At 41.4% G+C, this 22,949-nt stretch overlaps 6 protein-coding genes across 6 annotated transcripts; 4 read left to right on the forward strand and 2 right to left on the reverse strand.

The window, feature by feature from the left end:
- Positions 1–38: 38 nt before the first annotated feature.
- On the reverse strand, positions 39–2,931 carry P175DRAFT_0502765 (putative MFS transporter). Its single transcript, XM_040897463.1, has 7 exons — positions 2,407–2,931; positions 2,197–2,330; positions 1,735–2,124; positions 1,186–1,686; positions 725–1,133; positions 487–654; positions 39–426 (listed from the first exon to the last, which is right to left on the reverse strand). The coding sequence occupies exons 1-7, from the start codon at positions 2,447–2,449 to the stop codon at positions 356–358; spliced, it is 1,716 nt and encodes a 571-aa protein (XP_040750636.1). The 5' UTR covers positions 2,450–2,931; the 3' UTR covers positions 39–355.
- A 1,220-nt stretch (positions 2,932–4,151) lies between these two features.
- P175DRAFT_0502766 (CFEM domain-containing protein) lies at positions 4,152–5,535 on the forward strand. Its single transcript, XM_040897464.1, has 4 exons — positions 4,152–4,278; positions 4,412–4,544; positions 4,686–5,434; positions 5,508–5,535. Exons 1-3 carry the CDS (start codon positions 4,192–4,194, stop codon positions 5,039–5,041), a joined length of 576 nt encoding a protein of 191 aa, XP_040750637.1. The 5' UTR covers positions 4,152–4,191; the 3' UTR covers positions 5,042–5,434; positions 5,508–5,535.
- On the reverse strand, positions 5,357–6,274 carry P175DRAFT_0517552 (uncharacterized protein; the record flags this gene model as incomplete). Its single annotated transcript, XM_040898987.1, has 3 exons — positions 6,060–6,274; positions 5,508–5,957; positions 5,357–5,434 (listed from the first exon to the last, which is right to left on the reverse strand). Exons 1-3 carry the CDS (start codon positions 6,195–6,197, stop codon positions 5,357–5,359), a joined length of 666 nt encoding a protein of 221 aa, XP_040750638.1. The 5' UTR covers positions 6,198–6,274.
- Positions 6,275–6,557: 283 nt separating this feature from the next.
- cdc43 (protein geranylgeranyltransferase type I subunit CDC43) lies at positions 6,558–8,194 on the forward strand (the record flags this gene model as incomplete). The annotated part of the gene is made up of 5 exons (XM_040895491.1): positions 6,558–7,181; positions 7,229–7,274; positions 7,342–7,703; positions 7,760–7,868; positions 7,929–8,194. 5 exons carry the CDS (start codon positions 6,558–6,560, stop codon positions 8,069–8,071), a joined length of 1,284 nt encoding a protein of 427 aa, XP_040750639.1. The 3' UTR covers positions 8,072–8,194.
- Positions 8,195–15,670: 7,476 nt separating this feature from the next.
- Positions 15,671–18,735, forward strand: P175DRAFT_0494394 (non-specific serine/threonine protein kinase; the record flags this gene model as incomplete). Its single annotated transcript, XM_040896013.1, has 5 exons — positions 15,671–15,724; positions 15,906–15,934; positions 16,006–16,123; positions 16,176–16,323; positions 16,382–18,735. 5 exons carry the CDS (start codon positions 15,671–15,673, stop codon positions 18,733–18,735), a joined length of 2,703 nt encoding a protein of 900 aa, XP_040750640.1.
- Positions 18,736–19,845: 1,110 nt separating this feature from the next.
- rtt106 (putative negative regulator of DNA transposition (Rtt106)) lies at positions 19,846–21,866 on the forward strand. Its single transcript, XM_040897465.1, has 4 exons — positions 19,846–20,139; positions 20,248–20,622; positions 20,711–21,067; positions 21,148–21,866. Exons 1-4 carry the CDS (start codon positions 20,010–20,012, stop codon positions 21,723–21,725), a joined length of 1,440 nt encoding a protein of 479 aa, XP_040750641.1. The 5' UTR covers positions 19,846–20,009; the 3' UTR covers positions 21,726–21,866.
- Positions 21,867–22,949: the final 1,083 nt, after the last annotated feature.

Genomic DNA, 22,949 nt, shown 5'->3' on the forward strand with positions numbered 1-22,949 from the left:
GTTTTGTTCATGGGTTTTAATCTCCATTTCTTAATCCTGATATATTAAACTAAATGGAATATAGTTAGTTAGTAATATAATATGATATGTCAGATTGTGCTGTGTGAAACAGGTACGATCGGAATATATGCAACTGATTCGAGTCGAGATCTGTGGGTTCTAGACCACTCCTTCAGCCTATACATAGGTAGTACATTCCTAGTACCACCACCACCACCACCTGCAGAATCATGCGCCAAACTTTGGATATAGTCGGAGTCTAAAAGTAAAAAAATAAAAATACAACGTTTATTAAAAGTTCCTGGATTTGTATATATATCATATCATGTCTGCCGCCAAGGTACTGGATCCAATTTTACCACAGTCCTAGAATCTTCAGAATATCATACCGGGAGAAGAAAGACCGGTTCCATTTGCCAAAAACATCTATTCAGCCTCTATCAGTATGAGATTATCATTTCTGCCTCAGCTCAAAGAGTCACTTACACATCGGGAGGCTTAACGCACAGACTCCCACCTGGATGCTGGAGATAGCCATGAACGGCCCTTTGATGCCATGTTTCACCAGCCAGTCATAGGTGTAAAAGCATAAGATGAAGCTGAACATGTTCTTAAATATGAGCATGCATGTGAAAGCCTCAATAACCATATTTCCTGCCACAAATTAGTAACAATACCTTGAAGGTAAGAAAGAGACCCGGGGGGAGGGGGGGGGGTTGCTTACGATGCGCATCAACGATGTATAACGCACTAGCTACTGCACCCATGACCATCCCTATGATAATGAAAACAAAAAATACCTCGGGAAGAAGCCAGCGGTAGCGTTGAACATCGTTACCCGTTATACCAAAGCCGTACATGCCGATTCCGCAGAAGACAAGCTGGAAGACAACCAGGAGAATTCGGAACTCGGGCTCGTATCTCCCCTTGTTGAGTTTGATCATGAAGCGATTGATAGAATCGGAAAGCAGACCTGAGAGAACCAGCCCAATCATGGCTCCGATAAATGCACCCGTATACAGGTACCCGGTCTGTTCCTCGTCGAACCACAGTGGATAGCTCATGAAAATCGCGGCTAGGGTAACGCCGATGAAGACGGTCCATCCGATAATAACTCCTTGGATTAAGCATGCCTATAACAGTCAGGTCTAAAACCCTTTCGGTATGCTATGGATATAGCCTTACCCAGAGAACTGCGGGATGAAGGAAGAGTGGGAACGGCCGCAGGACAAGTTTCCACCATGGCTCGTCTGTTTTTCGCCCATTGAAAGGCTGCAGCGTTTGAATGAACGAAAATTTGGCCGAAGCCCTCGTTTGTCTCAACATGTCTTCTCGGGGGGATTCTGTCGGGGACTCCCCTTCCGTGGTAGCAGCCGTCTTCGGTTCTTCCATGCTATCCTTTCCTTCAGGTCGCACGGGCCTATCTAACTGTGATCGAGATCCTAGTGTGCTCCTTTCTTGGTCATCAGGGAACTCGAAATCAGTGTCGAGGCTATCAGGGCGCTTGAAGGCTGTTTCTGGAACCAGGAAAATAGTAAGAGGCAAAGCAGCCGCCGCAAAAATTGCAACAAAATAAAAAGTCCACTGCCATCCAATCGTCTTGGTCATTTTACCTGCTGCAACTGGCGTGAGGAAGGCAGCACCGAATAAGGCGACATTAGAGAGGGCCATTCTTTTCCCTCGTTCCTAATATCTATTAGTTTTTGACCCTCAAATATGAAACGTAGTACCTACATGCACAAAGTACAGGTCACCAACAACCGCATTGACCAAAGCTTCAAACGGTGCCAAAGCAACACCTTGGAATATGCGAGCCCACAAGAGGCTATTGTAGTTGTGGCCACTGCCCCCAGCCCAAGCACAGCTAATAATCATCAAGATATGTCCGAGAAGAAAGAGGTGGCGTTTTCCCCAGACTCGTGCCGTCGGGACAATAAGAATACCTGCAACTCCCACTCCGCACAAATGATATCCAGTAAGCAGCGCTATATCTTTAAAGCTCTTCTCGTAGTATCTGGAGTAGGCCACTGTACTAGCTGCCATGAGCGAGGTTGTTGTAGCGCAAAGAACCGCAACGAAAGAGAGTGCGAAGAGGGTTAGATCGCGTTTCCATAACGGCCAGTTCTATAGTGAATAGCCTGGTTAGCAAGGCTAATGCACAGAAGCCTGGGTAGCTGTACAGAGTTCTCAGCTTACCAACGGATCATTTGGGTCATCAGTCGGCTGTGGGACGAGAAGTAAAGGTATCGATCCTGTGCGGTCATACTTCAGGTGTGAGTGGAGAACTGGTTGATCCCCTGAGCGTTCTTTCTCGAGGATATCGATGGTTCCTAGTTAAGATTATCCCAGATTAGTACCAGAGTGAGGAACATTTAGCCTTGACGTCGTTGTCCAAAAGGAGCTCACCGGGAACTGGATGCTGTTTGGCATCCAATATGCCAAGCCCCATTTTGATAGCTTTTGACAGCTTCTGGTGTAGGCTCAAAAGCTCAATTGCAGAGAAACAGAAAGACCAATAGACTTAACAGCATATTGCAGGGGATAACCTGCTGCTGTCTTCCACAATGACGATCAAGGGAAACACAGAGACGCTGCAAAATGCAAGCGCTACAAAAGTCACGTTTGGGAGAAACGAATCAAGATGGATTCCAATCTCTCTCGCAGTCAAAATATCTCCCTCCTGCGGACTGGTTGCACCATCCAAAGAATAGGATTTTGGAGCGGAGTAAGGGAGGTAAGGCGGTTATCACAGGCAGCACACCCACTAACTAGTTGTCAGGACTGAACTTCCTGTTTGTGCAGGGATATCAAACAAGATAAGAATCGTTTCCCAGCCCAAATGTTTGGAGTCAAGGGAAGAAGATTGCTAATTACTTGCTGGCTCTGGAATCCACAGCCATTTGTTCGTCTATTTCGTCAAATCACATCTGGCCCCTTGATACGACAACAAAATTTGCGCAACCACGCCAAAACAAGCACTTGGTTCTTCATTGTAATCAAAAACTAGCCCCCACTGTTCTCTAAGATACGCACCACTCATGCCGTAGCCTCTGTGCAATACGAGGCGCTCAGTACTGCTCCGCCTAGTACAGGACCCGCTGTCCAACCGCAGTCGGGCCACATTCGGGAACAACCTCCAATCCCCAAGTCAGCCACGGTACCAGAGGCTCCCAATAGTCCGGAGTAGCTCGATTCTCGGGACAAAATCGCTTGGGCCCTTTGCAAACCTTGAACTCATTCACCTTCAAAGATACAGAGATGGACGTTTCGGATTACCTACATAGTACCTACCCTCTCCACCATCAGTCTTACTCTGGTACATCAAATCACGGACTAAAGACTGTTCCTGCCGAGGCTTAATTTTCGCCTTAGATTGGACTCATTGGAGCATGTCCAGCAAGCGACCCAAAGGTTTCGAAGTGTTTAGGGTCCAGAAGGGATTTATGACGGCAGGTGGAGAAATCATACATTTCCGCCAATCAGGCAAAATCCAGCGAGCAAAGATCAGGCAGGGAAACCAGGATCGATACTAAGAGATGCTAAGAGGTACTAAGAAAATACTAAAGAGTCAAGACCACGCTGGGGGATATAAATAGTCGGCTGAGTGCATGGTTTAAGTTATACCATTCATTTTTCGGGCTTTCCAGGATACAGGATAAGTTAATTAGCTTTGGATCAATGACAGTACAGTAACTTGGAACATACCTGTGATTATTAGGGCAGAATTTCAGCAGGGCTGAGCACTATGCTAATAAAGCGCAAAAGGACCAAATGCTTTAGAATATGTCGAAAGAGTCTTTACTCTTCTCTTGAGAAATATACAAATATAAAGGAAGAAAACCCATCCCTATAAAGATAGGTTCCTTTAATGAGGAGTGTATATAAAACATTTTAAAACTCAAGTAAGGAGGTAGCAACTTGATCCTCTCTCTTATTTACAGTTACACGTCTGTTAGCCGGAAATTGTTAATTCCCTATCTTTTCACAGCCCTGGAAATCATACTATAATCTCAATTTACGGGGCTTGTCCTGAGTGGGGAGAGGCTTGTATTTCATGACTCTCATAAGCTCCTCGGTCTCAGGCCCTCCCCATTCTTTTATCCTCCCTGTCTTCTTCATCTCTTCTTATTACATTCTTCTTTCTCAAGGCATTCTCAACTTCCTCACCAACAGCACTCAACCCCTATCACAATGAAGGTTCAGTCCATTGCGCTGGCACTTGCCACTGTCCTGAGCACTGCTGCCGCTCAGAGCATGACAGGCCTTCCTGATTGCGCGGTATGCTTCCCTCTATGTACAGTGACCTGACCTGGCCTTACCTCTCAAGCACCAGCCCGCATAAATAAGCTCCAAATTCAATGAAATCACAAGCCTATTGGAAACTTGAGCGTCACTAACAAGATGGCAACAGAAAACTTGTGCAACCGGAGCAATCCCCTCCAAGTGCAACATGATTGATGTCGAATGCATTTGCGGCACCAAGACTTTCATTACCGACATATCCTGCTGTGTCGCGAAGAAATGCTCGGCCTCAGACCAAAAAGGTACGTCGCGAGGCAACTCCAGCTCGAGCTACCATGCGCCAAACACAGTGCAGTGTATTTTAAAAAAAAAAAAAAGAAAAAAAAAAGAAACCAAATAATAGGCTGAGAAGAACATAACTGACATAATATGTCTCTCCCCAGCTGCTCTCGAATTCGCACAAGAGATCTGTAGCGGCGCCGGAGTCACAGATCTCCCTTCTAGCGCTACCTGTGAAAACAGCACCTCTACCACTGCTGCCGCCACCACCTCAACTACGACCACTACCAACAGCCAGACTTCAGATGAGAGCACCTCGACCAAGTCCTCGACGGAAACCGAGACCGGTTCTACCGCTACATCAACCACTGCGTCTGGGACCGCGTCCGAGACCACCGCAAGCACGCAGACTGCTTCTGCCTCTGCTTCTGCCACTCATACCGGCGGCGCGGCAGTCATCCTTGGCAAAGACATGGGTGTCCTGGCAGGTGTTGCCGCGGGTGTTGCATTCTTTATGTAAAGAAACAACGGATTGTTTGTCGTCAACGATTAATTTGGAGTTGAAGAACGTCGACATGTTATGTGGTGGTATGTTTTGATTAGGTTATGAAACAAAAACAATCCCACTAATTATATTGGATAAATTACTGCGCTTGGATTTGCGATTTTTCTTCCTTTTCTGCACACGGGTTGTCTTGATAGCAAACTGGACCGGGAGGTAATCCCCGTAATCTAATAAGATCTCACATTGACGATTAGCACTCGCTCTACTTTCCTCTATAGCTTTTAATGGAGAAGAACAGCCGGATCCATCCACGTAACGAAGGAAGCGAAATCACCGATCATGTTCACGTTCACGCTCCGCAAACTTCGTCGCAATTTCCTGTCTCTCCTCGCGGAGTGTAAGAAAAATCTATAACCCCAGTCAGCGAAACCCCCACAGAATCCGCCGGGGGGAAGAGCCAAAAACAAGAGCGCAAACCTACCCAAAGCCAAAACATCATCTCCATAAATCCATACGTAAAAACCACCCTATTCTTCAACTGATCCAGCCCTGAGAGCGCCTCGCCCGCACCCACAGCACCCATACCAAGACCTCCCCTCGCCGCAACCCTCGAGACATCCACCCCCCAAGCTGCCGGCTTACTCTGGTAGATGAAGAAAGAGACCGCAAAGAAAAGACAAAACCTCGCGGCCGAAAGCAGCGTCCAGATCTCCGAGTAGAGCGACGCCAGCCGTCCAATAAAGGGGTTTGTGCGCATTGCTCCGCCGACTGGGATCGCGGACTGGTATCGGACGGCTTCCGCCATGGCGAGGATTTCATTTATCTGGGGGATTTTGGTGACGAGGATTAGGTCGATTAGGGCATCGGCGACGAGGAGGATACCGCACATGGCGAAGGGGGATTGGGGACGGGAGAAACTGGGGGAGGCGTCCTAATTGTTTTTTTTTTCCCACAACATAGGTTAGCCTTCCTTTTATCTTTCTTTCTCTTTTTCTTCGCGTATAGATTGAGTTGTATGGGTTGGGGAGAGTACGATTTGGAGGAATTCGCCTAGCATAAAGACTATGTCGCTTTCCGTGATGACTTGGGGTGAACGCGTCAAGTAAACCGCGAGGGTGAAGAGGAACACGGCGTGAGCCTGGATAAGGGTTTTGGAGGATAGGAGACCCATATTGGGTGGTGAGGACAACCCGAGGGTCGTAGGTTGAGAATATTAAAGAGATCCAAGTATGGATGAAGTTATCGAATGGTCGGCAGCTTTAAGCTTTCCCGGGTCCGTTGCTCTCTTGTTTTTGCCAGCCAGAGACGATGTGGGGGTGGTGTTATCCATCCTAGTGCAATTGGTTACCCGTGCTAAATGCTTCTCCGATTAACAATCTTCAGAAAAGAACTGAAACGAAAATTTTCCCCCTTGGTATAAAAAGGCTGTGGAAGACGCTGTTTTATTTGTGCTATATTCGATTGCATTGACTAGCTCACCGCATGGCCAGGACACTCCGCCAACACTGACTGATATTGCACCACCGACACTATGTCCGAGGTTCTCTTCACCAAAGAACGTCACATTAAGTACTTCCTCCGATGCCTCAAAACATTCTTGCCAGGACCATACACCTCCAATGACTCCAATCGCATGCTTCTTGCATTCTTCGCCGTCGCCGGAGTAGACCTCCTCGACTCCCTACAGTCCAAGACAACTACGGAGGAAAGAGAAGGCTATATTGAATGGATATATCACTGCCAGGTCCCGTCGGGTGGTTTTCGCGGATTCACAGGAACAGACTTCGGGACAGAGAGACGGAACACGGATAACGAGGCCTGGGATCCAGCCAACGTCCCGTCGACATTTTTTGCCTTGGTTATCCTTCTCATTTTAGGCGATGACCTCTCCCGAGTGAAGAGGATGGAGTGTCTACAATGGCTTCCCCAAATGCAGCGACAAAACGGCAGCTTTGGTGAGGTGCTTGGGCCCGAGAATAAAATTGAGGGTGGAGGTGATTTGCGATTTTGCTGTTTCGCAGCCGGTACGCGGTATATACTTAGAGGGAGAGACACAGACGGTCTCAATGGCATTCAGGATATAGATGTGGAGAAGCTAGTGGTCTTTATTGAGTCTTGTCAGGTGAGAAAGACGCTCCTTCATGTCTCTCGAGGTGTCTCCCCCTTCCTCTTGTTTTAGCACTGACTATATATGTGTATAAGACATATGATGGGGGAATGGCAGAAGGGCCATATTGTGAATCGCATTGTAGGTTTGATCTTTTTTTTTTACCAACGTTGTTCCAGTATAGAGCCCATTCTCATCATAATCGCAGCCGGTCATACCTATTGTGCAATTGGTGCCTTGACCTTTCTCGATCGTCTCTCTGACGGGTCCAAGAGGCCATCTCTCCTATCCCCGGGCTCTAAGCGATATGAGTCTCTAGTACGCTGGCTAGTCGCCAGACAAACAACTGAACTAGGGGACGAGGATGAGGACGAAGCGGACGAATCAATCGATAACGAGACCCGAGATTTAACCCGAGCCGTAGAAGGGCTCAGTGTAGAGGAGAAGATTGATAAGCTTCTATATCTACAACCACCAACCGCAGAGTCCTTGCAATGGGCCGGGTTTAATGGGCGGTGCAACAAATACGCTGACACCTGTTATTCATTCTGGAATACAGCCACTTTAGCCGTATGTGACCATGAGGACCACATTGAGGTATCAGCTATGCTAACTAACAGCAACAGATGTTAGGCAGATTGTCACTAGTTGACGCGGTTGCGAATCGACGATATTTGCTTGGAAGGACACAGCATCTTGTTGGGGGGTTTGGAAAGGGTGTTGGAGAGCCACCAGGTAAGTAGCTGAATCCTACTTTTGATGATTTTCTTTCAGACTCTGACTGTCTCACCCAAGATCTTCTACACTCCTATTTTGGAATGGTGTCACTGGCCTTCCAGGGTGAGCACGGACTGGATAGCATTGACCCTGCACTTTGTGCGACTGATCGGACCGTCCAAAATTTGCATTCTCTCCCGTGGTGGCGAGAAAGGGATTGATTTAGTATTATACGTATGACGCCTGCATGCTTTATATACCCAATTTTTTTTTAGTATTTTCTAAGCTTACCCTGTATATTGAAGAAGTGTTGTATCATAGGAGGAAGAAAAAAAAAGCCCCATCCCTCCTCAAAAAAAAAAAATTCCTTCTATAATCTAGACCTTTTAAATTCCTCATGCAATAAAAAGAAGAAGAAGAAGAAGAAAAACCGTGGAATGGTGGTGATCCCCGTCTTCCTAAAGTCCTTCCGCTGGCTGTACAGGCTGTGATGCAATCAATATTGCCTCATATGATGAGCCAAACACTCCAATCAAAGACTTTACTAGGGTTGAAATCATGAAAAGAAAACCTGCTATCTTTGCAACTAGCCTAGAGCTAGTGAGGACTAGTAAGGTATGTCATAATACTCTGTACTACTAACTAATTTATTTATTTCAATTTCCCCTTTGCTCCAGTTGAAGCACTTGTGTTGAGCACTTGAGATTCAGGGGCTGCGGGCAATCTCAAAGGAGTGGCCCACCACCATAAGTGTTGCTACGTTGATCATCAATATAATATTGCTTCTACTGAGCTATCCAGAAAGGAGCTGGACTTGGATACATCACTCATGTTGCAGTTCAATGTGCATGCTTCTTGCAGAAGAGAGAAGTCTTAGAGTAAAACTTTTTCCAATGAGAAGATGTCAGATATTCATTCATTCATATATCAGTCATATTATATACTAATGAAAGTCGTCAAACTATGATGGTAGAGAGTTGACCGAAATGAATTCAATTAGTCTAACTAGGAAATAGAGAGAAGGAAAGATGCTTGGAGGAAGCATGAATATCTAGAAGGAAACGGTGGCCTTAAATATACAGAGTAGTCACGTGTCACTATCTTCTTCTTTATGGTGATGCTACTTTATGGTGGTGCTGGTTGTATTTACTAAGTGCAGCACTCTAATACACCCCCCTTAGTAATATATCTATTACCTGAAGCTATTTAGAGTCCATCTCTAACCTGCTAAAACCTAACTTCTTGATAAATTTTTCAAATTTTGTAGTTAGTAATACCTTAGTTAGTCTGTCAGCAACATTATCCTCTCTACTAACTATTTATAGCTAAATTCTACCATTTTTAATTACCTCTTTAATAAAGAAGTAATAAATATCTATCTAATAGAGTATAGATATATAATTTAGCTTTTTTACCAAAATAATAGTATTAGTAGAATTAGTATGTAAAGGTATAGTATTTTTTATAGACTTTTCTAGTCTAATAGCTATATACAGCTTTTATAATTATATAGCTAGCTTTATTATTGTATCCTATATAATAAATTTAGTAATAGTTAAATTTAGGGTAACTAGTGATTACTTTACTAATCTCTATGTAATTAGTACTCTAAATATGAAAAATATAAAGCCTTTTATTAACTTCTTATCTTCACAATCTATATGGGAGGTATTAATATATATATATAATAGATTATCTGAATAGCCTAAGATTATTATATAGTCTAAGGTCTTCTTTAAATATTAGAAAACTTGTTTAATTATATCATAATTTAACTTGCTAGGATTATAATTTCTCTATAGTAGTTATATTATTGCATATTAAATATCTAGTCAGGTCTGAATAGTAATCTAATTTAATAATCCAGTTAATTCCTAATAATAAGTAATATCTTCATCAGCAGAGGTATATATGACATCTGGAATAATATTGTTAGTGTCTGGCATCTCTCTAGTTAATTTCCATCCCGGAGTTATTAGTATATAACATGGCCAAAGACCATGGAAATTCTATTTATGGAGCATCTTTTAGATATATATATATTAGGATATTAATATTGGACTACTAAGTAGTCTATAAATATTATATTCCAAGAATTATACAGGTTTACCTAGTTACTTTAATTTAAAATATTTTTCTAGCTTATCTATAAATTATTAAATATTTACTTTATTAGGGCCAGCAACTATTACATCATTAATATAGATAATAAGTATTAGCTACTAGTCTGGGTTATAGTAGAAGCATGGGTCTTTATTAATTACTTTTATACTAATTTTTACCAGAATATTATAGAATTCCTTATGCTAAAAAAATACTAACTATTGTAATCTATATAGGGTTTAGAGTAGTAGACATACTATATTATCTTATTTATTAAAACTAGTTAGTTAGTATATATAGATCTTTTAATTCTTGATTATTATATTAAGATAGGCAGTTACCATGTTAAATTATGCCTATTTTAAATTAAAATAAGTAACCATACTTAAAAATAGCTTTACTAAAGTATCTACTACTACTAGGGAGTAGACTTAGTCAAAGTCTATATCTAGTTTTTAGAAATTTCTATATATAACCTATCTTACATGAAATTATAATATATTATTATTTATATCTAACTTCAAGTTATATACTTATTTTCCTAGTAAGACCTTTATATTCTTTAGTAATAGTACAAATTTATAAGTCTAAATAGCTTCAAGCTTACTAATTTAACTTTATATTACTTATATCTAGTAATTCTTTTATAGTGACTTTATTACTTAAGTATAGGTCTATAGGATTCTAACTTTATAAGTTTTTATAGGCTTGATTTCTAGTATAAAACTACTAGAATCTGGTAATATTATAGTAATTGTATTAGGTAATTCTTCTAGCTTTAGATAGGATTCTAGTAGATAAGGTGTTTCTGAAAGTATTTTTAGAGGTAATATAGACTAGGATTAAGATTATTATTCTTATTTTACTTCCTCTTCCTATAATTACTTTGCCTGCTTATCTTTAAAGTAAATACTTTAGTATTAACCCTTTATAGATCTTAAAGATCTCTATAGAGTAGTAATACTACTACTAGTATTCTTACTAGTAGGATTCTATACCTTTACCTAGTTAACTATTTCTACTTTCTTAATATTGAATTTAACCTACTTTCTAGTCTTTAAATGCTTTTTTTTTAGTATATCTAGAGTTATTAAAATATAGTCATCTTTAGAAGATTCTAAAATTAGTAAGACCTCCCTATATTAGGTAAATAACTCTAGAAGCCTTTATATTAATTATAATACTAGTATTCTTTTAAAAATAGGTTAACTAGTATATAGATTATCTATAATAAAATAGTTAATTATCCCTTTATATCCACCCTACCTAGATTATTCCTCCATACTAGGTCTTACTATCTCCTCCACATTCTTGCTAATCACTCGATTGTTTTGCTTGGTAATAGTTTTAGAAACAGCCCTGGAGGCCGGTGTCTACTCTGGTATGATGAGCTCAGTAGTTTTAGAGATAGCCCTAGGGGCAGCCCCAGAGACAGGTAGCCACTCGGGTATGATGAGTTTGATACCTGCCTCTGGGTTGGGTAGGGTGGTTTTAGAGATAGCCCCAGAGGCAGGTAGGTGCAGATATATCAAGTTAGTACCTGCCTCTGGGTTAGATAGGCTTGGTTTGGGTAGGGCTGGATCAGGTATTAATATTTGAATTCTTCCTGTAATAACTTTATTGTTATTTACTGATAGTAAGGTTTGGGGAATAGTATTATTTTAAGATATACTATTATAAGTTATTCTTTCTCTTTTAGTATTAATAAATATAGTTGCTCTAGATAGACTATTATTATTTGATTTTAGTTTATTAGGAAGTTATGGTTATATTTTATTTATTCTATTAATATTACCTTTATTAAATATTATATCCCTTGACTAAATTATCTTCCCTGTATCTAGATACTATACCTTGTAGATATAATCTCTATTATATCTAACTAGTTAACTAATTTTTACTCTAGGCAATATTTTTATACTTTTAATCCTATCCTTATATAGGATATTTATAAATACCTTGCATCCTTATATATAAATATATTATAAATTAATATCTTTAATTAGGATATTTAATCCTTTATAAAAAAGTTATATAGGTAGCTTTCCTTTATTATTATCTTTCTTAATTAACTTATTTAAAATATGGACTACTATATCCACACTATATAGCCATATAGTTAGCTCTATTTTTACTTATATATATATTGTGCGGGCAGTCTAGATTATATAACTACTAAATTATTTAATAGCTCTATTTTTCTTGGGGGTTTATAGTAGTGTTAGTTTATATATAGTACTAAAATCCTTACTCTACCTAGCATACTTATTAAATTTAGGAGTAGAGTTAAATCTAACCCTTCTAATATAGATACTAGTTATATTTAGCTAATTATTATATATTTCCTTTAATACCTTTAAAGATTCACTTTTTGCCTTCAAATATTATATAAAAAGGCATCTAGAATAATTATCTAGAACTAGTAGGATATACCTAATATTATCTCTTCTAATTAGTTTAATTTCTTGGAGATCCATATATATGAATTGCAATGGTTTTATTATATATAGTTATGGTTTTCGGGATATCTTTTTCTTTAATTTTGATAATTAACATGCTTCGCAGTGTGGTTTAGTATTCTAATTAGCAGGCAAGTTATTAGTAGCTAAGTTATTACTTTTATTATAAAGCATTACCTTATTACGCTTCAATTATTTAATAAATAGATAACCTAATTATTAATATAATAAGTCTATTAGTATGATAGGCATAATTACTACCTTATTTAGAACTAAAAATAAGATATTATTATCCAAGATAGTATATCTAATTACCTTATCTATTACTATCTTATAAATATATTAATTTTTTAAATTAAAATAGATTCCTAATTCTACTTTTATTCTTTCTACTAGTATTAGATTATATAGTATATTTAGATTTTAAAGATATTTTATTTAGTATAATATTAAAGTACTATTATCTAATTTAAATTAAATTATTACTTTTCCATAACCTTAGAGATATACTACCTTATTATTAGAGGTAATAAAATTATAATTCTTGAAGTTATTTAGGTCTTTAATTAGGTTATTAAAGAGATTATAATTATTATATACTATATAGCCTACTCTAGAGTCATATAACCATCTATTCCTAAAGGTAGTTAATATTAAAGTTATTAGTATGTTAATTCTAGATAGCATGAAATTATTAGTATCTAGAATAGTATTAGCTTATATAGCTGGGGTAATAGCTTAATTTTAGGTTAAATTATTCCTATTCTTTAACTTATATAGCTTGAAGTACTAAAGTATTAAAGTTAGTCTCCACCCTTTCTTCTACTTATTAATTACTAAATATAGGTAGTTCTTAATATTATATTTTTTCTCCTTATAAAATAAGTATAGTATTCCAGGTTTCCTTAATTATTTTAATTAATAGTTAATATGGCCTATAATTATTATATTTTATAATAATATATGTTTCTATTATTACTGCTACCTTCTTCTATTTATTAGTTAAGAACTTAGTATATTCATGGCAGGTATAATAATATTAGATATAGTATTTAATAGTAGATTCTCCTAAACTTTATCCTTTACTATATTATATATAGTATAAAAATACTTTTATATTATTATTTTAATAAGATTATTATCTAGATTATTTAAGGTTAAATTTATAAAGTTTATATTATTCCTTTTAAGCTTCTAAAGTATTATAATAATTACTTAATAGGGTATAATAATTATTTTTAACCTATTAGAAGTATTTATCTTCTAGATAAAATCTAATATAAACTTATTAATAGTTATATAATTCTTATACTTAATCTTAATAGCTTCTCTTTATATCTAGTATATATATCTTTAACTACTACTAATAACTATTCTTTATAATTTTTATATAAAATTATTTATAAAGATATATAAGGTAGTATTTATTAATAATTTCTCTACTAATTTCTCACTTATTAAATATAGTATTTAACTAGCTACTATTTATAAAAGAAGTTCCTATAATTTATACTTAAGATTATTAAGTTATAGTCTAGGAATATTACTTTTAAGAAGCTTATCTATTTTATAAAGCCTTAACTCTATTTATATAAATAAAGCCTAAATTTTAAATTTTAAATTATTTTCTAACACTATTATTAGACTCAAGTTAAATATACTATTCTTTAGCTTTATTGCTTGATTTTGGCCATTAGTAAACAGGGTAGTAGCCATCAAAGGTAGGTGTAGTAAGTTAGGGATGTCAGGGTATCTACCAGGGGTAGGTTTAGTTACTATTTTGATTAAATTATGGAGATTTTCCACACACTATTACCTAGGTAGAGTAACATAACAGTAGTATAGGTGGTATAACATAACAGTAGTAGGTAATATTTCTGCCAGGATCTCTTTCCAATCAGGGAGCAGATTACTATACAGGGGTACAGGAGTATAATAAGAGTTTTAGAGGTCTATGAAGTATAAAATAGAACCTCAAGGAGGGCTCATAACCTAATGAAAGTCGTCAAACTATAACAGTAGAGAGTTAACCGAAATAAATTTAATTAGTCTAACTAGGAAATAGAGAGAAGGAGAGATGCTTGGAGGAAGCATAGATATCTAGAAGGAAATGGTGGCCTTAAATACATAGAGTAGTCACGTGTCGCTATCTTCTTCTTTATAGTGATGCTGCTTTATGGTGGTGCTGGTTGCATTCACTGAGTGCAGCACTCCAACATATACTAATAATATAGAGATTGGACTCGGTATAGTACTATGTAATCTTAAATTAATTTTTTGACAGAAATGGTCCACGTTTCCGCTCTATATTTTGCCAATCTCCCACTGTTTTCTTTTCCCGCTCCCCGAGACTAAGACGAAAAACAAAACCCAAAAAAATCCTTATAGATGATTAATGATCCTTTTTATGTGTTGTAAGTCGAGTTGTTCCCTGTGTGAAGACTGGGTGGTGTTCCTTCATCACCATCTTCGATTTCCTTCAATCTATATCTCCAATATCGACTTCCCTGTCCGAAATCAGACCACCGTCTAATTGAGAGACTACAGTAATCTGGAACTGATCTAGTGTCTACCCTACTATGGTACTAAGTACATAAAGTAAGTACATGACGAATCGGCCTCCGTCAAAGCAACACCGCCGTTAGCTGCTGTTTGGTCACTTTGGTATGTGTCTCATCATTCATTCCCCTCAGTCCGCTCCAGGCATCGAAGATTCCTTAACATTTCGACTATTCGCCTAGTACTAACTTCTGGGTCAATTTTTGATGTTTCATTGCTTAGGTGGATCGACTCTTTTCTCCTGCCCTTGGTTTTCCTCCGTTCCTGCCGAAGGCACCCTGTTCCTGTTCCCTTCCCAGATTGCGCGGCTCCGGCCCTCCATCCCACAGGCTCCCGCCAAAAAAAAGTCTCACGACGACTGCGACCAAGTCTTACTCTCAGTCCCACATTCCTTGTCAATCGAACCGCGGTGGAAATCACTTCCTTGGCCTCCTCTAAGCCTCTCTTCGAGTCCAACTGGTCGTTTCTTTCCCTTTTCGACTGCTAGCCTCCTCCTGCCTCCGCCTTCCGGACCGACGCCCCCTTTCAGCGACGAACCGCCTCTCTATAACACGGCTATCTCCATCTTTTTCGATATTATACGTTGAATGGCAGCCTCTGACGTTTCGAATTCGGCCGCTGATCCACAACAGTCATATATAATACCAATATTTACCTCCGCGGACTATCTCAGCGCGCCCGGGGTTCATCGTCAAACACATGCCGCCTCCCAGGACGAGAGCGGAGGTCCAAGCCCAGAAGCAAAAGGAAAAGGTTGGTTCTGGGTTCTTTCTATATATTCCATTCGGGATTGCCCATTGTCTACTCTTTTCTATGAGACTTTCGCATCCCAATTGCTTTTTTTTTTTCCCTCGCGCGACGCCCTCTTGTCCCTGATGCTTGCATCCATCATCACACGGAAAAGCGCTTTGCTGACCTTTGCGTATTGTAACAGCTTGCCCAATCCTACAGTGAGCTTCTAAAGTATGTTTGCCATGGCCCCCCCCCATTGCGCCTTCAAAATATAATCGTATTAACCACCTTGTCTTTACCAGAGAGTTCTCGTCGAAAGACCTCCGAAATGTCGGAAACTATACTCTCGGAAGACTGATTGGAAAGGGTTCTTTTGGAAAGGTCTATCTCGCTTCCCATAAGCTTACCAATGGCTCAAAGGTATGGAGATGTTGGGAATTCCAAGATTTAAACCCGTCTGATTTCTGCCCAGGTGGTCCTCAAGTCCTCGAGCAAAGACGATACGAACCTTGCCCGAGAAATTCACCACCATCGCCAATTCCTCCACCCACACATTGCCCGCCTCTATGAAGTTATTGTGACCGAAAAGTTGGTTTGGCTGGTGCTCGAATATTGTCCTGGTAGGAAGCCACCTCATATCCTGGTATAGGCTAGGTTGCCACTAACTCGCAAAATTAGGTGACGAACTCTATAATTACCTCCTCCAGAACGGCCCTCTCCATATTGATAAAGTAAAGAAGATATTCACGCAACTTGTTGGAGCAGTAGCCTATGTCCACAGCAAATCCTGTGTTCACCGAGACCTTAAGCTAGAGAACATCCTACTTGACAAACACGAAAATGTCAAACTATGCGACTTTGGTTTCACGAGGGAATACGAAGGCAAAGCAAGCTATCTCCAGACATTTTGCGGAACCGTTTGCTACAGCGCACCCGAGATGCTCAAGGCCGAGAAGTATGCTGGAGAAAAAGTGGATGTTTGGAGCTTGGGAATTATTCTATATGCGCTGATCGCAGGCGAGCTTCCCTTTGACGAGGATGACGATCAGGTCACTAAAGCCCGAATTCTTACCGAGGAGCCGACTTTCAACGATAAGTTCACAGCGGATGCGAAGGCACTCATCAACCTACTGTTGTCAAAGCGACCGCTTCTCCGACCCAGCCTCAGTGACATTCTAGCTCATCCTTTCCTTTCGGAGCATGCACCAGAACAACTCGCGATCCTAAAAATCCCACGACCACCGGCTTTTTCAACCCCTTTAGAGAAGACCACCCTCCAACGAATGAAAAGTGCAGGTGTCAATATCGATGAGGTCATGGAGAGTGTCCTTGCTCAACGCTGTGATGCCCTCGCCGGTTGGTGGGCGCTACTGATCGAGAAGGAGCAACGTAAGGAGCGAAAGCGAGAACGAAAGCGAAGGGAGCGGGAGGCTGAGGCGAAGAACATCCGCCGTTTAAGTGCAGCGAGCAGTCGTCTAGAAAAGATCTCAGCTGCACTAGTAGAAGTGGACGAAGAGGGCCATACTACATCTATTCAGGAACGAGGACGAAGAGATCGACGGAGTTTACCGTCTCAGCTTGCTGTTCCCGAGTTGCCAATGCTTCCGGAGCCAGCACCTTTACCATCCCCAGACCTCACCACTCCACCTCCTCCTGTTGACAAAGATTCTATACGATCGACCAGCTCTACCAGCCGTCGCCCAGCGCCCCCACCCAAGGATGTACGACGCTCCCGACCCAGTACGCTACATGTGAGCGCGTCCCAACCCGAATTATCACAACACGGTGGAATCTTCCGGCGCCGTCCTGGTCGCCGCCAGTATCCAATAATTAGCCAGTTAGCTTCTCTAAAGCACTGGTTTGTGGAGTCTGCAAAGAGAGCCAAGTCACCCCATCCAAAATCTACAGGTGGGGCACATCGCAAGTTACTGTCTGAAAGATTGAGCCCGGCAAAAGGACAGGAACCCGGAAAGAAATCCTCGCTATCATCTTCAACTTCTGCTCAACAGGATTTGGCTACACCTACCGAGATTAAACGTGCATCCAACGCAAGCAGCCTGGCTCCAAGCAGTGCTTCGTATCCTAATCACCGCCATTCATACCCTCGCCAGACCCGGCCCTTGAGTACAAGTCATGCAAGCCATCGAAACTCATTGTCACCATCACCGCTTACTCCACGAGGTTCCTATCGACGGTCCTCGGCTGGCTTACGCGGCCGCAAGTCGACCTCTTCGTCTGTGTCGTCCATCCGGAGCATTCACCATACTCACACCCATTCGAAAGCATCATCTATCTCGTCAACTAGCATAGGCTCGGCGTCCACCCCAACAGCGCGAACTGCAAAATCACCCCACTCCTCGGTCAAAGTACTTCCAACTACGCCAAGTATGTCTGCTCGTTTTCCTACCAATATTCGCTTAGTGCGAGGCTCAAATGCTGGATACCGGGAAGCAGATGATTGCAACGGAGTCATGACTTCATCCTTTAATGAAGCTGCCCCTACACCCCTGCTCTATTCCCCATCCTCTAGTCTTGTGTTTGCACGCCGCAAACGGTCTACATTCAAGGGACCGATGGTTCATACGGCCAACCTGATGGTATCTGGCGGAATTCCCGGGTCCGAATTTCCTAACGGTGACATTTCCTCTCTGAAGGCAAATCGACCGGCAACGCGGAAGAGCCAGATTATCGAAGAAGAGGAAGATTTGGAAGGTGAGGATGAATATGAGGAAGTCGATACGTTTACCGGAACGGAGGAAGAGCCTACTTCACCCACCAGCATTACAAAACCAGAAGACTTGGCCTTGGATGGCTCTCCTGGACGTAACCGCAAACCTATTCTGGAAGCTGCTCCTGATCTTGACTCGAGTCCGCTTCGCCCACCGCGCTCCTCGTCATTGAAAGCAGAGTCAACAGGCACAATTATCGAGTTTGGTCAGCTTGACGACAAAGCTGTCTTGACTGCTTCCCCGAAATCAGTGTCTTCAGGTAAACAAAGCCTGGGCCCTAGAATCGAAGAAGCTAAGAAATAGAACGTCTATTTTTGACGATCATATTATTTCGAACCTCTTTTTTTCCATTTATATACCCCCTTTTGCAGCTATCGGTGCTGGCTTTTTCTGCTTTTATGAATTGCAAAATGATAATGGGCCTCATTTTGCTGATACATTGTGTTATCCTACACCTCTTTCCCTTTGTTTTTTTTTTTTTTTTTTCTCTTTTCCTTGCTTCCTTGTCTCGAAGATCCATGTCGTTCGCAGATACACAGCTGCCTCCATATACCCACCAAGTTTCATTTCTTCCTGTGCACACTATTTACCGATTTTGATCATCTCACCTTTGACTTAATGCTTCAAGTCTAATTTCCTTGCTGTCTCCCACCCCCTTTTTCCTTCTAGAGATATCCCTTATCCTACTTAACATCACCATCATCTGCAGCCTCCTGCATTTCATTATTGTTTATTGTTAATTGTTAATTGTTTTCCCCCTCTTTTTCATCCCAAACAGTGTCTTCTTTTCCAGGCAGGTCCCTGGATCAGGCGCACGGAACGATATCTAGTGATCAATGCATGTGCCCTTGTACCCTGTTCGATTAGACCTGGACTTTAGTTTTCAATTGTACATGTCATTTCGCATATAGCTTTGGCTGAAGGCACTTGTATTTACGGCTAGTCATGCTAATAATATAATGCAGGCGGCTGTAGGATGGCCGTTATACAAGTCAGATGACCATGCATGGCTGAATTTCCACTAATACCTTGAATAAATGGCTGGATCGAATCTATTCAACATGACAAAAAAGGCCATGGATTGTGCAAGGTTTTATTCACTCTTAGTGCACACAGAGAGTGATGAGATACCGCGGTTATATATACATCTACTTGAAGAACATAATAGGCATAAGATGTGGTGGTATAAACTGCAACTCAACTTTCTATCAGGTATATATATAATATAATATACAGTCTAATGTATACTGTATATGTACTGGACTCCTATAAAAGAATTATACTCTATCAAACAGGCCCCATTTAATTGAGCGAATCAAAAGTCATTTCTTTCCATTGGATTTCGCGCGAGGGGATTTCACAAACCTCCTCCTCCTCTAAACCCTGAACTGGAAATCCCTTCTCATATGAGCTCTTTCTTCCATCCGTCTTTCAGTTCCCTGTTCTCCATCCCTTTCTTTTTTCTGTTCACTTTCTTTACTCTATCCCCCCCCTTTGTATCTCATTTACATTCGATATATATATCTCTATATTCTCCCTGCGCCGGGTTTCGCCCTGGGACTATTTCGTTCTCAACCATGGCCTTTGCCACGATAAACTCGTCGGGCCCAACCCATCTCCCCCAACCTCGGATTGCTGCGATCCCAGCGATTGAAGATGCCTTTGCCGCTGAACCAGCGCTGAAAAAACGAGTCTATGATGCGATCGGTAAGGATTTATCCGCAAATCTGCAAAAGTCATGGAAAAAAAAAAAAAGGCTAATGATTTCCTTTCATTGTTATTGTTTTTTTTTTTTTTTTTTTTTTTTTTATACAGGATCTACCCCTCAGCATGGACCTCTTTTTGAAGATATCGCACGATACACGTCAAGCCTGCTGGCCAGGAAGAACGCGAACGCGAACGTGAACGCCGTACAACCAGTCGAAGTGATCCACGACAACAACGGCCCTGCGGCGAAAAAACGCAAGATCCAAAATGGGGGGGGGGCAACTGCACCGGCAGCCGCGCAATCATTCGCTGTCGCTGATTTGAAGTCCCACAAGGCTCTGCAATTCTACATGCAAGATGTGTCGTTTGCCATCCCGCAACGCAAAAAGCTGATGCTGGAGATCACGGCGGTGAATAAGTTCTTACGCGCGAGGAATCAGACTTCCAAGGAGGTGGAGTTTGGCGTTCCCTTGGACAGGATACGTGAGTTTTTTTTTTTTCTTTTTTTTTCTTCATCTGGTCTTGAGCTATAAGTATATATATCGAAGCTAATGCTGTCATGTTACTCAAGAACATGTTTTGTGTCTCCCCGTCCCCGAGAAGAATCAGCGCCAGTTCAACTTTTGCATCATCCCTCAATTCGCCGATGGAATAAATCTCCCTCCCGAAGGTGAACAGATCCCCGAGACAATTGTGTGGACGGTTTCGGATGGTCCAGCAAAAGCTGCGTTTTCAGGAAATGGGCAGCAGATTGGCACTGGAGAGGGAGAGACAGCGGAGAGCTTGGTCCGACGAATACTGAACGATAATCTATCACACACTACGGTGGTGCGCCCGGACGCGCACGAATTTGTGAGTGCCATGCCTGAGGCACATAGGAAGGGAGAGAAGGCATACCATGTCAAGGCATTCCGCGGTAGCAAAGAAGGTATGGATACGAACATGAACATTTGGGGGGGAGGGGGGGGGGTGGAAGGCTCGCAATTTAACTATTTCTATTTTCAACAGGGTATCTCTTCTTTTTGTCTACGGGGATATTTTTCGGGTTCAAGAAGCCGCTCGTCTTCTTCGCCTTTGAGAATGTTGAGTCGATTTCATATACCTCCGTGCTGCAACGGACCTTCAACCTGAATATTACCGCACGACCGCTTGCCAGCGACGAGACGCAGGAATTTGAGTTCTCTATGATTGACCAGGCGGACTATTCGGGCATCGATACCTACATCAAGACACACGGCTTACAAGACGCCAGTCTCGCCGAAGCCCGTCGTGCCAAGCGCTACAATATCAACGGTGCGAAGACGGAGGAGGGGGCTGCGGAGGCTGCCGAGGGCGATGCCAACGCAAGCGAACTCCAGAAGGCACAGCGTGAATTAGAAGACCAGGAAGATGAAGAAGAAGAGGAGGAGGAGGATTATGATCCGGGCAGTGACGGCGACAGCGACGGAAGCGGCTCGAGCAGTGAAGACGACGACGACGACCAAGGAAACGACGAGATGGACGAAGACGAAGACAGCGATGGGCGTGACCTTGTTGTAGAGGAGCTTGGCAGCGAAGCGGAAGAGATTCCCGAGGATGAGTTGTGAGTGGAGATGGCTCTCTGTATGATGATCGAGTGCACTGTACCTCCATTATGATCTATTTCCTTCCTCAGTTACCCTTGTGGATATGTAAACCTTAAACGGAGGCTTCAATAGAAATTAAAGACGACCTAGTAAACTATTAAGGGTTCCAAAAGCCAGACCGACATCCCCAGTGCAGCCACGTAGTTAGTAAGTCTGTAGGTACCTAAGCAGCCACGTCAGAGACTAGATGTAATGTTCAAAGCAGAGTACAGCATGCGGGGAGAAGGTTTCAAGAATGCATCCATTGTTTCGAAGTGAGAGAAGAAGAAATCCTGCTGACCTACCTACCTATTGTATAGACACCCTTTTTGTAACGGGTCATATGGAGAGTTTTCCTGGTAGAGTAGAGTAGGGTACCTAACAGAGTAGCAGCAGGTACGATCTTGCTGGTGCTGAAGATTATGAATAGCTATCGGATGTGTTCAACAGATTTGGTCAGGGGTAATACTAGTAGAAAATAGAAAATAGATACGGTAATAAATAGAGTGCCCCTTGTGGAAGACTTCGGAGTGATTCATTTATTTATTTATATTTTACAATTTATAATTTATTTACTGAATTGAGATCATTGGTAGCGATTGGATCTGTATGTATGTATCTCTCTGCACATGTACAGTGCTGAGATGATGCCAGGTACCCAACCAACCATGCGCTGTCTTAGTTGATAACTACTAACTAGTAGTTCCGATATTCAGGAAGAATTATCCAGATCAGAGTACATTCCAGCTGAAAGTAAGGAAAGGAGAGAGTCACCATAGAAACATCAATTCCCCCCCTCCCCCCCGTGGAAAATCCCTTACACAATGGGATTCATCGAACTCGCAGAAGTTGTTATTGAATGGATCATTCTTTATTTATCCGTCTATGAGTCCATGGAGCAAATAATTGTACTCTCAGGTAGCTTCTCTCTCTCTCTCTCTCTCGTACCCGCTTTTCCCATCGTTCGACTCCCAACCGATGGGAGAACTGACACTAAAGCACCACTAGACTGTGACTATCATATCTACGGAGTACTCTGTCGGTATTTTCCCCTTACCAGGTACCTCGGTAGTCTCGAATGGAATCCAAATGAAAGAGTTAATTTCAACAGCAGCATTCCTACCAGCCTATTTCTTATTACTCTTTTCTTATTATTCTAAAATATAATTCTTAGGGTGCCTAGTAGGAGTATGTTGATGGGACCAT

Source organism: Aspergillus ochraceoroseus (assembly GCF_002846915.1).
Source record: "Aspergillus ochraceoroseus IBT 24754 chromosome Unknown P175scaffold_6, whole genome shotgun sequence".
NCBI classification, from domain to species: domain Eukaryota; kingdom Fungi; phylum Ascomycota; class Eurotiomycetes; order Eurotiales; family Aspergillaceae; genus Aspergillus; species Aspergillus ochraceoroseus.